This window comes from Maylandia zebra, linkage group LG15 (genome assembly GCF_041146795.1).
Source record: "Maylandia zebra isolate NMK-2024a linkage group LG15, Mzebra_GT3a, whole genome shotgun sequence".
NCBI lineage: Eukaryota > Metazoa > Chordata > Actinopteri > Cichliformes > Cichlidae > Maylandia > Maylandia zebra.
The window spans coordinates 1,028,984-1,047,578 of NC_135181.1; the positions used below are offsets into that span (position 1 = coordinate 1,028,984).

The 18,595-nt window shown below is 43.1% G+C and overlaps 2 protein-coding genes and 2 long non-coding RNA genes across 12 annotated transcripts in view; 1 reads left to right on the forward strand and 3 right to left on the reverse strand.

Moving 5' to 3' along the window:
• The first annotated feature begins 282 nt into the window (after positions 1-282).
• Positions 283-12,726, forward strand: fbxo16 (F-box protein 16). Its single transcript, XM_004542280.3, has 9 exons — positions 283-917; positions 1,067-1,190; positions 8,228-8,263; positions 8,411-8,617; positions 8,715-8,879; positions 9,004-9,272; positions 10,396-10,510; positions 10,839-11,076; positions 11,740-12,726. Exons 2-9 carry the CDS (start codon positions 1,095-1,097, stop codon positions 11,802-11,804), a joined length of 1,191 nt encoding a protein of 396 aa, XP_004542337.2. The 5' UTR covers positions 283-917; positions 1,067-1,094; the 3' UTR covers positions 11,805-12,726.
• On the reverse strand, positions 1,319-4,253 carry LOC112432376 (uncharacterized). Of its 2 annotated transcripts, none has more exons than XR_003023002.2 (3): positions 2,024-4,253; positions 1,868-1,940; positions 1,319-1,584 (listed from the first exon to the last, which is right to left on the reverse strand). It is a non-coding gene; the product is annotated as an uncharacterized LOC112432376 (long non-coding RNA). The 2 variants fall into 2 exon arrangements; XR_013093071.1 differs by having other exon boundaries at positions 1,319-1,762.
• LOC143412563 (uncharacterized) lies at positions 6,345-7,280 on the reverse strand. Its single transcript, XR_013093072.1, has 3 exons — positions 7,155-7,280; positions 6,999-7,071; positions 6,345-6,893 (listed from the first exon to the last, which is right to left on the reverse strand). It is a non-coding gene; the product is annotated as an uncharacterized LOC143412563 (long non-coding RNA).
• A 1,177-nt stretch (positions 12,727-13,903) lies between the features above and the next one.
• The window catches only part of fam49a (family with sequence similarity 49 member A), a 32,281-nt gene continuing 27,589 nt past the window's right edge, over positions 13,904-18,595 (reverse strand). For 4 of the 8 annotated variants that reach the window (XM_014413451.4, XM_014413452.4, XM_076873648.1 and 1 more), the window contains 6 exons: positions 18,288-18,404; positions 17,084-17,163; positions 16,854-16,980; positions 16,675-16,745; positions 15,828-15,887; positions 13,904-15,275 (listed from right to left, as the gene is read on the reverse strand). In XM_014413451.4, coding sequence (XP_014268937.1) covers positions 15,266-15,275; positions 15,828-15,887; positions 16,675-16,745; positions 16,854-16,980; positions 17,084-17,163; positions 18,288-18,404 — 465 coding nt within the window. In that variant the 3' untranslated portion in view covers positions 13,904-15,265. Of the gene's footprint in view, positions 15,888-16,674; positions 16,746-16,853; positions 16,981-17,083; positions 17,164-18,287; positions 18,405-18,595 lie in introns of all 8 variants that reach the window. The other 4 variants (XM_023155147.3, XM_014413455.4, XM_076873649.1 and 1 more) reach the window with 2 other exon arrangements.

Genomic DNA, 18,595 nt, shown 5'->3' on the forward strand with positions numbered 1-18,595 from the left:
GACCAAATATGCTTTTGCGACTGGTTGCTAGTGCTTAGTGCTTAAAAATACATATTTAAAACTGCTTCTTTGCTGACGTCCTGTCTGTTATGTGTAGAGTAAACAGCGGCTGTGTTAGGTGTTGTTTCATGCTGACTGGTCACAGGTCAGGTTTAAGCGGCTTAAAGACGGAGAGAAGGACGAATCTTTAAATCTCGTCAGAGAGACTTTGAAAGACTTCTTGGTGTCTTTGCTTTTCCAGTGAAACAAACGTTTCTTCGTCAGTCCAATAAAGAGTGAACTATTACTCTGAAGGCACAGGGCTCGTTTCCGGTTACACTCCCGCGTGTCTAACTTGACGCAGTTCTCCGTTTTTCTTCGCAGCAGGTTTTCTGTCCTCGTTGCGCGCGACCGCCCATCCGAGAACGAGCAGGCTTTGAATCAGAAACTTGTGTGACTGCTGGGAGTGAAAGCGTGGAGCTGGAGGCCTGCGGGACACAGCAGACACAGCCCTGAAGATGCTGTTGGTTTATGATTCTTATTACACACCAGCTGTTGGTTATTACTCCGTAAACAGATTCGTTTGTCCGGGCTTATTACTGCTGGTTCTGCTGCTGCGACAGTCAATAATAATGCTTTGTTTTTCTGTTGCTGTGTCAGCCAATGCGATGGTCTTTATAGTAACTGCAGTGTCAGGACTTCTGCACCACGTTTGTCATCATTAGAGCGAGGGAGGCCCGCACACTCTGCTTTTCTCTGCAGCGACACCCACATCACCGCCTCCATGTGTGTCACAGGCTGTGACAAGCAGGAGAGCCTACACTCACGGTTACTATGGAAACAAGTAAACTATCCACGGGGAAGTAGGAGAAAGAAGTGTGTGGGCACCAAGGCCGAGCGCGCACCTACAAAGTGAGTTTGGAGCTGAGGAGCTGCGGGTGAGTGAAACACCGCAGGACGGTGTTAGTGTTGGCTGGATTTTAAAAACATGGAACTATTAGGCACTCCTGCTTCATGTACACACATGAACACAATGTGAGGAAAAGCAACACATACCTGAGTAGCAGTTACTGTTTTTGTATCCTAGAGCATCGTCTTTGTTGACGCACTCTGTGATGGCACTTGCAGCAAGATCTTTTGCAAGCTGTTCGAAGACGCAGACCAAACGGAGCACCTGGACTCCTCTGAACAACCCGCGGGCCAACAGCAAGGTCACATCAGCTCACACTGAAACTGTGCCGTCAGCCAAAGGGTGGCTGTTAATAGTTTCAGTAACTTTTATAAGATGTACAGCAGTGTCGTAGAAAGTACAACTAACTACATCTTTTTGTAACCGAGGACAAGGGATGAGTAAACGGGGCAAAGAAATAATTGATCATTTATTTATTACATAAGTTAAACATACAAATTCCCAGTCGTTTCCAGACAGGACTTACAACACATCCTGCCGATATCCCAGCTGCGCATGAGACTTACCACACAAACTGTGCGAAATAACACTACAACCCGTCACACCCCGCTTAGTGACACTGCAATCGTGGCACACACTGCAAACAATTCGGGTCTCAGCGCAGCTGGGAATCAGTGCTATGTATGGCCTGTGATCTGAGAGATAAAGGGAAGTGGCACAAACAATTAAAATAAAAAAAACAAAAGAGAGGTTAGTCCGCCCTTACAAAACTTACTCTCAATCAATAACCGCCTCTACGGCTGGACGGACTAACCAAAACAAAATTACAAATCAATCAAAAGAACAAAAAAAAGGACAGCAGAGACAGCACAGCTGAAAAACAAACAACATTATCAATTAAAATATTACCCAATAAAATAGCAATTTTATAAAACCATTCAAAATCATGAAACTAAAACAAACACTCAATATACCTACAATATTGATCAGTTTCCCTGCGCGCAGTCGATCTAGGGCTTGATCAATTCTTCTATTAAAATTCGTGGTCACACTAAAAAAGTCCAATGACACATTAAAAAAATAGGCACATGCAATAGCAAAAGATCCAAACAAAAAATGGCAAAAGTCTCTTACCGACAGTATACCCACTCGCACCTGAGTGAATTAATTGCCTCTGGTTTTTTCCACAGAAGAGCGCTGACTTCACCCCACACACCCACTACCTTTTCACAGCTCTTCAGCCAATCACCTGGCAGCGAGCAACAAACTGCCAGGTGACACTTGTTACAACCCTCCCCTTCAAAGGGCATCGGCGACCCGACGATGAGCTGAAAAGAGAGCACACTTAAAATTTTGAGTGCTGTCCAGCAGTCTTCCTCATTGACCTACGAGACCCTTGCGTCAAGCTGGCAACATCTTCCTCCCCAGGTTCTAGGTCCCCAGAACAATCCAAATGGGGCACCCCCACATGTGTGGGACTCAACGTCCCTTCCTCCAACACTGCAGAATCGCCTCCATCTCCCTGTTCTGTAAACATCTGTTCCACTTCATCAACCATACTGTTATTTGTGGCCAACATTCCGGTTAGATCATCCTGTTTTGACATTTGTAGGCCACTATCTTGGTCTCCATCCAATTCCCTGATTGGAATGTTTCTCAACTCAGTTCGATGTACTTGTCGAAGTGGACCAGTGTGCCCAGCAGGAGCGACTGAATATACTACGCCATGACCAGGAGGAGGTCGCACTACTTGAAAGGGCGTGGGATCCCAAAAATCTTGAATCTTATTGCGACCTCTTACAGAGTGGTTTCTCATATACACCAAATCGCCCTGCTCCAAATCAGGACTAGCACATTTAGAGGAATTCAAATCTCTCTGAACCCTTCTCCTTTCTAACCGTTGCTGCACAACATCATATGCAGCAGCCAAGGACTTTTGGTGTTCCTGTACCCACTCTTCAAGAGTGACGTCCTCATCAACTTCACTGCCAGCACCCAACCAAAAATCCACTGGCAACCGTGGCTCTCGCCCGAACATCAAATAATATGGAGTCATACCAGTTGACTGATGTACTGTGGTGTTATACGCATATGTGACTTGGGAGAGATGCCGCGGCCACCGGCGCTTTTGTTCAGGAGGCAGGGCACGCAGCAAGTCATGAAGTGTACGATTAAATCGTTCACATTGACCATTACCTTGTGGATGATAGGGTGTCGTCCGACTCTTCTCTATCTTATAAATTTTACACAGCTGTTGCACCAAAGCGCTTTCAAAATTTCGCCCCTGATCAGAATGTATACGGCTTGGAGGCCCAAATAAATGAAACCAATGCTTCACTAAAGCCTCTGCCACTGTACTGGCTCGCTGATCTTTTGTAGGGACAGTCTGAGTATATTTAGAAAAGATGTCAGTCATTACCAAAATATTCTCTTTACCATCAGTTGAGGGTTCAAGTACTGTAAAATCAATTGCCAAAATTTCATGAGGCCGAGATGCAGAAATACTACCCATAAAGGTTTTAATCTTTGGCACAACAGCCTTAGAAAGAACACACCTTTCACAATCTCTGCACCATCTCTCAATATCTGCATACATGTGCGGCCAATAATATCGCGAGCGCACCAACTGCAGTGTACGCTCAACCCCTTGATGGCCATGCTCATCGTGGAGTAAACGAAGGACGCGGCCCTGTAAACACTGTGGCAGCACCAGCTGGTCAACCTCCCTCACTCCATCAGGAGTATGAGTGCAGCGATACAACACAGACTCCCTTTGTTTCATCCGCCCCCATTGACGGACCAATTCCCTCGAACCCTTACCAAGACCATCTCTTTCCTTTGAATCTGGCAACCTGGCCACCTCCCAATACTTTAAGAAGGGACCAATCACAGGGTCTTGTTTCTGTAACGTACAGAGATCAGAGAAAGAACAACCAGGTAAAACGCTTATCTCTGCCTGAACACTGGGAATCATCTCACACTGCACTCCAATATCATTAGATAATGGACCATCCAATTCCATTACAGTTCCATGTAGGCGGGACAATGCGTCTGCATTAGCATTCTGAGCCCCAGGCCGATATTTTATGGTCAAATCAAAAGCGGCCAGCTCTGATGCCCACCTCTGTTCTGTGGCACCTAGCTTTGCCGTGGACAGATGGCTTAGTGGGTTATTATCTGTAAATACAGTGCAACGATGACCCAAAAGATACTCCCTAAACTTTTCAGTGACGGCCCACTTGAGAGCTACAAGCTCAAGCTTCATGGAACTATAATTTCTCATATTCCTCTCTGTAGGCTTTAAGCTCCGACTGGCAAAAGCTATTGGCCGCAATTTACCCTCATACTCCTGGGAAAGCACTGCCCCTAGGCCCCCATAGCTTGCATCTACTTCCAATGTAAATGGCTTCTGAAAATCAGCAAAAGCAAGCACTGGTGCAGAAACCAGAGCAGCCTTGAGGTGATGAAAACTTTGTTCACACTCCAAATCCCAAAAATCCAATAACGGTTTTGGGGGGGTCCTACCTTTTCTACCTGGAGGGAGGAGTGCAGAGACCAATCTATGCAAGGGAGCAGCCATGCGTGAAAAACCAGCTATGAATCTCCTATAATAACTAGCAAATCCTAAAAAGGAACGCAGTTCTGCTAGATTGCTGGGCGTTTTCCAATCCCGCACTGCAGCTATTTTATCTGGATCAGTAGAAACTCCTTCGGCAGACACCACATGCCCCAAATATTTCACTTGCCTCTGGAAAAACTGGCACTTGGAGAGTTTCACTTTAAGCCCCTCTTTATCCAGACGAGAGAAGATTTCTTCCAACCGCTCCAAATGCTGTTGCACGGAGGATGAAAAAACAATCACATCATCCAAATACAAAAGCACCGACTGATGTCTGCAATCTCCAAACAAACGCTCCATCAGGCGCTGAAATGTACTGGGTGCATTACACAAACCAAACGGCATGCGGTTGAACTCAAACAAACCAAATGGGGTACAAAATGCAGTTTTAATCTTATCCTTCTCAGCCATTTCCACCTGATTATAACCACTAGCCAGGTCCAAAGTGGAAAACCACTGAGCACCAGTCAAAGCATCCAAGGATTCTTCAATCCTTGGCAGAGGAAATGCATCCTTTCTGGTCTTGGCGTTTAACTGTCTATAATCGACACACATGCGTAGACTTCCATCCTTCTTTTGAACAAGAACTATTGGGGATGAGTACGGACTACTACTTTCTCTGATGATGCGAGCTTGCAGCAGCTGTTTGATATGATCCCTTGCCAGTTCATACTGAGACGGAGGGATTCGCCTGTATGGTTGTCGCACTGGTGTTTCATCTATCAAAGGAATTTCATGAGTGATCAATTTACTACAACCAACATCCAACTCATTCTTGGCAAACACGCCGCTATACTTCTGCAATAAAACTTTTGCTTGCCGTTTCTCGCTCTCCTCAAGACTTTCAAATTCAGGCAAATCCAATTCCGCTGCATTGTCTGCCATTGTATGACTGGAAATATAAGCTGTACAACACTGTGAATTTACAGAGACCTGTATTTCAGAGTTACCCTCTGCTAGCACACTGGCCAGTTGAACTGTAGCAATCACCCGACGAGGTGTCAAATAGACATCAGTTTTACCAACATTAGTAACTGGAACAAAAGCCTCCCCTCCTTCTCCCTTTACCAATGAAGGAGACACCAATAGGCCTTCCGGGAGAAAACCATCATCAGGCCCGAGGGGTTCAATCAAGAGGTCAATAGGTGTATTCACAGGCATCTTTGGACAGGTAACAGGAACATAACTTTGCGTTCCAGCTGGAACACAGAAAGACTTCTTACCCTGTACTCTAACACGATGGGGTTCAGGAGAATTTGCCATGGCCTCCATCATTTGGCAGTATCTCAACGCTCTTCTCCAACCACGTGGCGCAGTCTTCAAAACTGGAGCTTCCCAGAGGTCAGAACCATATTGTTTACACAATTCAGAGTAAAGGGGGTTCAATACATTCATTCCTAACACACCAGGTACAGATATCTTTTTCTGTGCCATGTGGCTATCTGTTGGATCTCCCACAATCAACACCCCTCGACGAGGTAGGTGAATTCCCAGGATTGTAACATCCAACTCAATATACCCAGAATAAGGAATTTGTAGGCCATTAGCTGCTTTAAGTCCCAACCAACCACAGTCTTTAAGCTTTTTATCACTGAGATGAGAAAAGTTATTTTTAAAAGAGCTTTCTGTGATTGTTGTGACCATGGACCCTGTGTCCAGCAAACATGAAATAATAACCCCACCCAAATCAACCTCCCCTTCCAAGCATTCACCAACTAGATGACCGAGTTCTACATTACTGGAGCCTTGCGACCCTCCCACCAGTGTGTGGCTCTGTGCACTGGTGGGTACTAGTTTTCCGCCGCCCCAGTAGTTTGGCCATCAGACCTGGCTGCTCCTTCTCTCCAATCTTACAAACCTGTCCCTGCTGTCCTTACAAAATAACAAAACAAAATGGCCACTCCCTTGAATCCTGTCGACAACGCCAAAATGTAACCGAGGACAAGGGATGAGTAAACGGGGCAAAGAAATAATTGATCATTTATTTATTACATAAGTTAAACATACAAATTCCCAGTCGTTTCCAGACAGGACTTACAACACATCCTGCCGATATCCCAGCTGCGCATGAGACTTACCACACAAACTGTGCGAAATAACACTACAACCCGTCACACCCCGCTTAGTGACACTGCAATCGTGGCACACACTGCAAACAATTCGGGTCTCAGCGCAGCTGGGAATCAGTGCTATGTATGGCCTGTGATCTGAGAGATAAAGGGAAGTGGCACAAACAATTAAAATAAAAAAAACAAAAGAGAGGTTAGTCCGCCCTTACAAAACTTACTCTCAATCAATAACCGCCTCTACGGCTGGACGGACTAACCAAAACAAAATTACAAATCAATCAAAAGAACAAAAAAAAGGACAGCAGAGACAGCACAGCTGAAAAACAAACAACATTATCAATTAAAATATTACCCAATAAAATAGCAATTTTATAAAACCATTCAAAATCATGAAACTAAAACAAACACTCAATATACCTACAATATTGATCAGTTTCCCTGCGCGCAGTCGATCTAGGGCTTGATCAATTCTTCTATTAAAATTCGTGGTCACACTAAAAAAGTCCAATGACACATTAAAAAAATAGGCACATGCAATAGCAAAAGATCCAAACAAAAAATGGCAAAAGTCTCTTACCGACAGTATACCCACTCGCACCTGAGTGAATTAATTGCCTCTGGTTTTTTCCACAGAAGAGCGCTGACTTCACCCCACACACCCACTACCTTTTCACAGCTCTTCAGCCAATCACCTGGCAGCGAGCAACAAACTGCCAGGTGACACTTGTTACATTTTGATGGACGTGACAAAATGTAAATGTCTGTGTTAAAGCTGGTGAAGTAGAAAAGGGGGACACAAAAGTACAGACCTGAGTACATAAAACAGCTCTAACAGTGGAGTCAAGCGACTCTCAGCTTCTTTTTAAATGTTCCCTTCGCTGCAGTAAGATTTATGTCTGTTTCAGCCTGTGCTTGCAGGACCAGGTGTTTGCCTGACGCACTCTTGAAACCCCCCAAAATTATCCACAATAAAATAATTTGATTACATCTAAATTGAATTTACTTTATTGGCATACATTCAGTTTATATGAAGCTAATTTTTCTTAATGACTAATTATTTAAATAAATAAGCCTTAGATTTTAATTTTTCTTTAAATTATTGCTTCCTGTTTATGCCGGCAATTTGATTTAATTTTTTTTAACATATAATGTGTTTAGTAAACACAGTCACAAAGCAGGAAATCATAATAATGTCCGTGGATGATCTAGACAGGCAATAATATCTAAATTAATTTGCAAATATTTGTTTTTTTACTTTATAGTTATTTTAAAGAAATTCCTTTTAATGAAATGCATTCATTAATTTATTTGCATCTGTGTACTGGTTGCATTGGTCACTTCATTGGTCCTGGTCCTGCTTCATTATGTAAACAAAGGCGCTGTCATTAAAAGTGTTTTGTGAGCTGAGCTTCTGATTATTTGTGGATCAGCAGCAGGCTGTGACTGCCCTCACTGTCAGAACAACACCGGGCTGGCTTTGCTTTAGTGTGGAAGCTTGAACGACATTGGCTCATTTCCTTGTTTTCTGTTTGACGGTGTTGGTCTTCCATAAATACCAAGTTCCTCGAAAGATTAAACAACTAAAAACTTTAAAACTGAATACTTTGGATACTATAGTTGTTAACCTTTGTCACTGTTGTCTCATTGTAGGTGTTTGAAGAGAGACGAAGCCTTCTAGCAAAGTGGGTATGTGTGAGCAGATGAATGAAGAAGCACCTAATGCGCCCTTACAGTGATCCCAGCGTGAGCTGAAGCCCACACAAATCCAGCTAGCAGTTAGAAACCATGCTGTGCTCACTGCTTTTCTGCTGTATTCTTTCATGTCTTTACCAGTTTGACAGGTGGTCTGACAGTCAGAGGAAGGCGGTGCTGCAGGACTTGGTGTTGAGCTGTTCAGTGGAGCAGCTCAGGTTCCTGAGCCTCAGTGTGAGCAGACAGCTCCCCCTGCAGGCCGCAGACTTCACCTGCCTGCTCCCCAGAGCCCTCTCCCTGTATCTCTTCTCCTTCCTGGACCCACGCAGCCTCTGTCGATGTGCCCAGGTACACGTGGATTCATTTATGGGGAGTGACGTAAAGTTTTGACCCTTGTTCTTGTGAAGAAGTCTGGTAAATGAATGATTCGATCCTCCATGCGCAGGTGAGCTGGCAGTGGAAGAGCATTGTGGAGCTGGACCAGCTGTGGATGCCCAAGTGTCTGAGGCTCGGCTGGCTCCTCAGCTCCTCCCCGACACCATTCGAACAGGGCGTCTGGAAGAGACACTACATCCAGACAGTCCAGGAGCTGCGGCTGAGCGTCCTGCAGGTTAGGAGATCCCGAAGAGATTTAAACAATTATCCTACCTTTGTTTAACAACTCGATAACACAAAATAACATTAAAATCTAGCTTTCAAAAATCAAAACAAAATAAAAGACCCTTTTTTCCCAGGGTGCTTCATCGCAGCAGCAGTTTGTGGTTTCAGATGTCGCAGCAGCAAGCCGTGGTCACAAAGAGCCGTCAGAAATAGCAGCCATCAGGTTGGAGGAGTGTCCAGCATCCACCAAGCAGCAACCTGGAAGCAGCTCCAGCACAAGACTGAGACAGGAGAAGCAGCCAGGTGCACCCCCACCATGGAGAGACTCTGACAGACGTCCCAAAGACACACTGCGCTTCAACTACCTGGACAATCTGGACCCCATCGAACAGGCGCTGAGAGCGTAAGACGGCAGGGAACATTTGCTGAATCACGTCTGGCATTAATGAGGCTTTAAGGTTCTTTATAGTGACGGCCCCACAGTGGCTGTAGCTCAGGTGGTAGAGTGGGTCACCTACTAATTGGAAGGTTGGTGGTTTGAGCCCCGTCTGCTCCAGTCTGCCAAATATCCTTGGGCACGACACTAACCCTAAGATGCTCTGTAGTGCATCCGTTGGCGTATGAATGTGTTTAAATTGCAGAGAGAAATAGAATAGTGGGGAAAAAGTGCTTTGATTGCTCAGAGTAGAAAAGTGCTATAAGAACAGGTGCATTTGGCATTAAAATATTATAAATCCCAAACAGTGTCCTGTTAGCATGCACCAGGCGTCTGTGGAGAGAAAAAGTTCCCATTCAACAGGAAGAGACCTACAGCAGAACCAAGCCATCTGCCAAAATGGATATAAATGATGGACATTAACAACACATAGAGCTCTGACAGCTCAATGAATGCCTCGGTGTTTTTTAACCAGACATAATATGTGAAAGAAACTTATCAGTCATAGAGTAGACATCCTCTAAAGCACAAACTGCTTTGTCCTTGTTTATGGTTCAAATGGGGACCAATATTTATTATATCAACATTATATCCACAAAGGAACTAGAAACGTTTGAGCTGGGTTATGTCATATTTGGGGGCTCGTCCGGGAAATTTTAGACTTGCTTGTGGAGAGAGGGTAGCATCAGAGGTTTTTCTTCACACCGTGCTTTCATCACAGTGTTTTTCAGGTCTGGGAGAACCCAAAGACCAGGATATTGCAGGAGGGCATTTTAATTTATTTAGAGCTCGTGGAGGAACCCTTTGCAACTCACCTTAGAGTGGCAGTGCAAGAGTCAGCAGGTGTTGCCTGGACTTAATAGTTGATTAATTAATTTGCATTTCAGTAATTTTTCATGATTCTCAGTTTTTGACTTTCATCTTATTGGCTGCCCCATCAGAAGGTTTGAACAGGTGGTGGGTGGGGCGATTTCTGCCTCACAACTGTCTGAGGGCTGAGCGGTTTCACCACAGCGTTCACTTGCAGATAAACTGATGTCATTATCATGCATGATCGTTCCCCTTTACTGACTCTGCTGTCTTTCTCCAGGCAGATGAGAAACAACAGCGCCTCCACCTGCTGCACTAACACATCAAAGGCGGATGATGGGAAAAAGAAAACACTCTCTGAAGCAAATTATAAACTACGCAAAGCCAAATCGCTGGTAAACCACTCCCCATTCATCATCAGTGCCATATGGCTGTGACCTCCTTGTCTTAATCACAGGGAGATAATAAACGGAGACAAATCTCTGGAGACTGCATCCAGCAGGCATCATGCATTATGGAACAGCGTTTGCACAGCGGGAGGCAAATTATGCTGATGATGGTGTTTGAGGGAAGGGTGGAGGAGAGGGTGAAATAGAGGACACTGCTGCATCTAATATTCAGGCCTTGGTGGAATTACTGTATATTTATTTAAGATCTGGGTTTGCACTATACAGCATACCACACTTAGACTGTGTTACTATGAGGTCACATCTCTTCTTTCAGATGTTCCTCAGCTCCAGCAGCAGACCCCACAGTCTTCCTCATGATCAGACACAAACTCACCCCACATGGACATCGCACAGTATCGCTGATCACCCCGTCACTGGGGAGTCTGCTGAGCGCCTTCTCCACTTATCCCAGTGGAACGCCGGGATCCGTCCGAAGCCGGCGAGGACGCCGGTGCCTCGGCTGAGTGTGGAAGGGCTCAGGGCGTTCCAGCGTTCACACAGGAGCGTTCCCAGTAAGTTTTCACAGTTCCTGCTGTTCCTCTGGGCTGAGTATGATGTAACTCCACATCAACAAGAAACCCCCTCAGGACAAACTGTAGGTTCAAAAGCTTCTGCAGGAAAGTGACTGCGTGCAGTTTCGCTCCCAAATGCTGAGAGGAGATTAATCATTTACTCTGTACTGCAAAATATTAATATACTCTTTGTGCGCTTGTATAAAAAGTTATTTAGGTCTCATACAGGGCATGTTTTGCTTTAGCCTAACAATTGTGGAATATAACGTAACATAAGAGGTCTGCTTCGTAGCAGAAGAAACACTGAGTGGATAAAATGTAGCTTAAGAATGGAAAATGCTCAGAACTGATTCTTCAGTTTATGAAGGCGAACAAACGAATCTTGTTTTTTTTAAAAAGCAAATAATTAAGCAGATGTTTCTTAAACTCCAGAATCAAGGGAGGGGTGGATTTATAAAATCCTAAAGAATCTATATTGTGTGTAGCTCTGGTGTACTGGTGTGATATAATTTGATTGATTTAAGCCTGTCCACAGTGTACAATCAGCACTGAAAGATGACACCAACAAAAGCTGCAAAGAGTCTGAGAAGCAGAGGAGGAACAGTGTGTGTGAGAAGTGGTGCAGGTGTTACCAGTCTTAAAAACTGTATTCGCTGACTGTAGGTGCACCCCTGTTTGAGGTCCAGCCCTGGACCGCGTCTGCATCACATTCGCAAGAGAAGAAGTAGATCGCCCCCTCCTGGAGGAAAACAGAAGTACAGTCTGCAACCTCAAGACCTGGAGCTTCAATCTTTCTGCACATGCAGTGTGTAACCCTGACTAGATGTAGACAGATGGATCATTAGGAAAAATATTTGACATTTAATTCTACAAGAGAAAAGACAAAGAGACAATGTCACCCATTTGTAGACAGTAATTCTAACGTATTTCTGTATTAGTACTGTGTTATCAGACGGGATGGGCAAATTAACTTAGAACCCCCCCCCCAACCCTGTAAGAGTCTACAAAAAAAAAAAATTGAGCCTATCCGCACTTGATTAATTACAACAATTAATAATTTCCTGATGATTTTATGACTCCAGCAGGTCTTCGGGTGCTGATAATAATGGACACCAATATATTTAAAGTCTACTTTTTGCTAGCCCAGATCAGCACATTACAAATGCACCATGCTAATGAGACGAGCTACTTAATGGTAAAGTGACCTCATTAGCTCGCACGTTTGTCCAAATATTTACCCAAATTTAAAAACAACAAGACTTTAAAATCTGAAAAACTTAAAGCATCAAAACAGCTGCATTTTATATACAGACGTTTTAATACTTCTAACATGAACATGGGTTATTCATAGACTTGACAAAGGCATTTGACACTATAGATCATGATATATTAATAAGAAAACTGGAACGTTATGGTGTCAGAGGGGTAGTTTTAGATTGGGTCCGGAGTTATTTAAGTGACAGAAAGCAGTTTGTGAAAATAAATGGTGGTTGCTCCTTATGTATGGACATTGCTTGTGGTGTACCCCAAGGGTCAGTTTTGGGTCCAAAATTCTTCAACTTGTACATTAACGACATCTGTAAAGTGTCCAAAGTATTAAAAATGGTTCTCTTTGCTGACGATACAAACATTTTTTGCTCTGGTGATGATCTGCAGAATTTATTGGAGGATATGAAATAAGTAAAGTGAAGTTCTGGCTTGATAAAAACAAATTATCATTAAATTTGAATAAATCTAAACTTATGTTATTTGGAAATAGTAGTTTAAATACAAATGCAAAGATTCAAATAAATGGTGTTGATATTGAAAGAGTCAGTGAAAATAAATTTCTGGGGGTAATAATAGATGAAAAACTTAACTGGAGAGCTCACGTAAGATATATTCATTCCAAAGTATCACGAAGCATTGCAGTACTAAACAAGGCAAAACAGGTATTCGACAGAACATCACTTCATATTCTACTGTTCACTGGTTTCACCATACTTAAGCTATTGTGCAGAGGTCTGGGGCAATAACTATAAAACCACATTACATTCACTTTTTACTCTTCAAAAGAAAGCAATTCGAATCATCCACAATGCAGGTTATAGGGAACATACAAACTCACTATTTTTGCAGTCTGAAATATTGAAAATTGACGATATAGTGAAATTCCAAACAGCACAAATTCTATTCAAAGCAAAAAATAAAGAACTGCCAGGTAATATTCAGAGTATGTTTTTTTTGAAAGAAGGAAGTTATAATTTAAGGGGTTTTTGTAACTTCAAAACAATGAAGGTACGTACTACAAGAAAAGGCTTTTGTGTTTCTGTTCAAGGAGTGAAACTATGGAACAAACTGAATATGGAATTAAAGCAATGTCCAAACATAAAACTGTTCAAAAAGAGTTATAAAAATATGATCTTCTCGATCTATAAAGAAAAGGAAAATATTTAAATTAAGTGAATGTCTCTATTTAAAAACAAACAAACAAAAAAAATCATGATGTGATATTATAGTATATAGTATATCAGAAATCTGTTCACTATTTTTATTACAAATTATATCAGTAAGGAAGCTGACTAAATATTCACTGATAATTTATGGGACAGGGGTGGGATTAAATAAGTGTATACTTCTTCCCACTCCCTTTCAACATGTAAATTAATCAGAATGTTTTTTTGTATGTAATTTGTATAGTATATTTTTTTTCTCTCATTTCTTTTCTAAATGTACTTGTATATTGTTCACATGTTGAAATAAATTACCAATCAATCAATCAAACACTTCAGTTTAAAATTGCTGAGTTATAATCAGCTGTAACACAAGAACGCCAAAACAAACGGTGTGTGTAAGAAATGTACCACCTTTATTATCCAGTCCACACGTCCCAGTCAATATGCAACAACACAGCAAAGCCATTTCTAACACCAGTGAGTCTGAACTCCAGAAATATGTAACAGTAAATGTCAGTTTGAGACAAAGTAACTGATTTTGATCAGTATTCAAAACAACTTGTCAACACACAGCATATGTTGGGCAAAGAGGGAAGCCTCGTGTACATCAATTATGACAGACAATGTCATTTTTTTATTAATAATAATAAAAAAAATCCACTTCAGTCAGATATGAAATATCACTCTCATACGCACAGCCGGCTTCAAACGAGCTTTCACTCGTTGCATATAAACATGGCCTCCAAAATGTATGTATATATATTACTAAATACAAGAGAAAGAAACTTATATGAAAGACTGTGTTAATTTACTGTTAACTAATCAGAGGATGAATGTTAAAGACCAGGAGTGTATTTATGGCTTTTGGATTCAAAATAAAGTAAAACTGTGGATGTTTCACAGGTTACGTCCTAACACGTGTCGGCCTGCGGCAGCTTTTAAGGCAAATGTGGCGCTTCGCAATGAGCCACAGACACCACAGGGGTTAATCGTCACTCGTGGATGACACAGTTATTACTGTAATTAGGTCGCGTTGTAAAAAGGCTCAAACAACAGAGCGTACAGCAGTTGAACAAAAACAAAGTAAAAGTTGACTGCTGTGCACGAGGATTCATTGCTTCGTATAATAGACGTGCTGTCCTGATGCACCGGTGATCAGATGACATTACAAATGAACTAAAACTAAAATTAAAGCACAGATTGTCCAACCGACTGTGAGCAGGCTCGAAACAAAACCCCCCAAAATCAGAGAGAACCGTTCTTCTAAAACGACAGCAGAAGAACGAGCTACAGGCCGTGATCAGTGACAACAACCTTACACTCCGATGTTTCATTTGAGTTTCTCAGGCGTGAGTCTTGGAATTGCTCAGAAGACTATGAGTTTACACATGATCAAAAACCATATAAAAACAATCTGGACACATTTCCCCTCCCAGTCCAGGAGAAATGTTACTCAATTCTTTCCTCAAAGAGACTCAAAAACAAAAGTGGAAAACAGAATTTATTCAGAAAATTAAAGACATTTTTGGCTTTTCTTTTAAAGAAAGTTCAACAGCAAAGCCTCGCAGATTAAAAGTCACTCAGAAGACGGAAAACACACAATTATTGTCACGCAAGTCAAACACGACTGAGTAAAACGCGGCGGGTTCGGTGACGTCTTTCACCGACTTCTCGTCAGTCGCACCCCTCAGCTTTGACACGCTGGATCTCACTGGACGTGCAAAGTCCGGTTTCATGTTCACAGTGGGTTTAATTCAAAGGCTGCTGGAGTTTGAACACAGAAAAGAGAGAGAACACACCAAGGTGCTCTTAGTGAAACATCGCCCCCTGCTGTAGTCTTCAGCCCTTCACGGCGACACAAACGATTAGAATGATTGTGCGTCTCATTGTGCGCGAGCCGACACACGCGAAGATGAAATATCTTCAGCGTCTGTCTGGATTTGAGGAGAAACAGTTTGATGGCCACAGTTCCAAATAGAAAATTGAAAAAGTACATTTTAAAGGACGTTTTCCTGCTGCCTGGGATCTTTATTTGTGAGCGCTGCTCGCAAAGCTCAGCACATGTGAGGCTGATAGGCAACCATCATTTGTGCTCTGACCGCTCGAGGCAATTATGTGAAGCTTCTTTCTTTTTGCACAGTGTGTACATGATCTGCAGGCTTCAGTAACTTGGAGGGAATCACTATGCAAATACACAAAAGTATTAACATCGACTCTTTAAATAATGTAAACATATACATCTTATCTGAGGTCAGAGCAGTGATCCTCTTCATATCTATTTATATATATATTTATATAAGAGAGAAGGAATATTACTGGAGCATCGTCCGGATGTTCTTCGGAGTGGTCTCGTCATTCAGGTGTTTTGTGGTGAATCTGAGGAGAAAAAGGAGTGGGAGTGGACGTTAGTGCACCAATGAAAACACCGAGGCCGCATAAAGAAGCTCCAAAGGAATTCTTGCTGACAAACACAAAAGCCATTTTCACATGTGCAGTTTGGACAGTTCTGTGAGAATCAGGTCAGGAAACTTCCCACGGTTCAGGAAACTGTGCTCCTCAGACACGTTCACACTGCTGTGGTTTAGACCAGCGGTCCCAACCCCCGGGCCAGCACCGGTCCGTGATTCGTTGGGAATCCGGACACCAGAGTTGAGGCTCAGGTGTGAAATGTATGGGTTTTTAGTGTTTTTATTGTTGGGTGTTATGAATAAATCTTTTTTTGGTACTGGTTTATTTTGTTGTATTTATCCGCGACACCTTAAAGTCCGGTCTGTGAAAATATCATCGGACATAAACTGGTCGGGGACGCTGGGTTAGATGATAAGGTAGCTGGAGACGTGTGCAGCCACCTAAACCTGCTCGCTGGCTTCAAATACACCAGACTATCACCTGTACCAACCAACCCAGTGTGACATCACACACCTGCCAGCTCCCTTTTGCAAAGACCAGGCCACGTCCAACCGGATATTTGCTTTCAGCAGGTGGTTTTTTAAGGTAACTGTGGACATGGTTACAGTTCGGCTTTACCTCGGCAGGCACACGTACAACCTCTCATAACTTTCACAGCCAAAATTGGTCCATAGCATGAGTCAGAATCTTACATACAACCAGAATCAAACCCACACAGGAAAACTCGGCATCCAAAGGCGAGCTGTGAACCTACTTGAGTGCATTCAGGAGACCTTCTACGTTGTCTGCTGGCTGGTCCTTCAGGACCTTTATGCAGCCTTTCATCTGAAGACAAATCAATGATGTCAGCAATGACTTACAATACTGTGTGTGTGTGTGTGTGTGTGTGTGTGTGTGTGTGTGTGTGTGTGTGTGTGTGTGTGTCTGTCTTACATCTATCTTGGAGGACTTGTTGAAGGCGCCGTTGGGGTGGACGTGGTCATACAGAATGATGACTCCAACCATGACCCTCATGCAAAACAAGAGCGTGTCCTCACTGCTGAAACGACTTGAATACTCTCTGCACGCACACAAGAGGAGGATCAGGAAAGTTTAATGATTTACGTGTGTGTGTGTGTGTGTGTGTGTGTGTGTGTGTGTGTGTGTGTGTGTGTGAGACTCACGGCGTCTCAAGCATGACTTTACAGACGCTGGCCATGGTGCTGAGACAGTCTGTTGTGTTCTCCAGTGGAAGCGTCTTGTTCTGAACAAAGTCACATGTTTTCATTACAAAGGCTGATGGGTAAAATAATTTTAGACCTGAAGTTAAATTTCAGAAAAACAAGCGCAAAAAGGAACTTTGAACCTCGTTGTCCTGAAATAAAAGAGGAACTTTAGGCATTGACCTGTGGCCATCAATCTGCTGCTCTTCAGCTTAACAACAAAAGAAAATCATTCACAGAAAGATAAAGTAACTAAAGATAAAGTAACTAAAGATAAAGTAACTAAAGTGCCACATGTAGTGTTTTTTTGTCATTTGAAAGATCAAAGCTGTGGCTCAGTATTCAGAGAAGCTCGTCTACAGCTGAAGGTCTGTGGCTCCATCTGTAGCTGCTGTGGTTTCTCCTCAGGTAAGATCCTGAGAGTCAAGGACCCGTGAAACATCCATCCAGCCTGTGTGTGTGTGTGTGTGTGTGTGTGTGTGTGTGTGTGTGTGTGTGTGTGTGTGTGTGTGTGTGTGTGTGTGTGTGTGTGTGTGTGTGTGTGTGTGTTAGCTGAGAGTGAAAAAGCTCGATACGAATCACTGCCTGTTCATGGTGGACTAAACTAGGAGAGGGCAGAGACAACACTGACCTACACAGTAATCTGATGGCGCGGTCAGATTGGCTAAATGAGTTTAAGAGGCAGCATCGGTCACTCGACAGTAGAGACGTTTGAACCTGTCCACAGACATGTTGTCTGGTTAACTGCTGACTCTAAAGCTTGATTCAGACTTCAGTGGGAACTCTGTGTCCTCCGCGCCATCCGAGTCGCTGCGTCGACCTGATGGAAAGTTTCTCATGCGCCACGTTTAGGATTAAAAATACTTCCGGTTACAATGTGAGTGACAACGATGACAATAACAGTAACGCGTTTCTGTGTTTGGCCTCAGACACAGAAAACTAAAGAGCTGAAACATAATGTTTGAAGGTTGCCCTGCAACCCACTGTGACAGATCCACCCACTGTGACAGATCCACCCACTGTGGAAAACAATCAGTTGGAAATGACCAAACAAAAAAAAGCTGATATTTGTGTCACATTTATGAGGACAGACTCAACAAATATTGCTTTGATGAAATGCATCATCAAAGCCAGGAGGAACTCGCCGGCTGTGTTAGACTCGTACCTCTGTCACAAAGCTTGTGGTTGCATTGCTGAGTGTTTTCAGCATGGGTGTGGCCTCCGCGTAGAACAGAGACATCCTGTTGGCCATCTCGTTGTTGACTTCATTCTCTATGTCCAGCTGTGGGTGCAGAAATAACCACGAGGCTTCAGGTTTATTCCCACTGCTGAGCAGAAACAAGCGCCCTACTCTGCCAACATCAGGCTGCCAGGTTTAGATGAAAAAACTAATCTGATCAGTTTGTTCTCGTCCTGACTCCTCCCTCTTTTAGACCGAGTACGTCCTCCAGACACAAATCTGACTAAAACAGG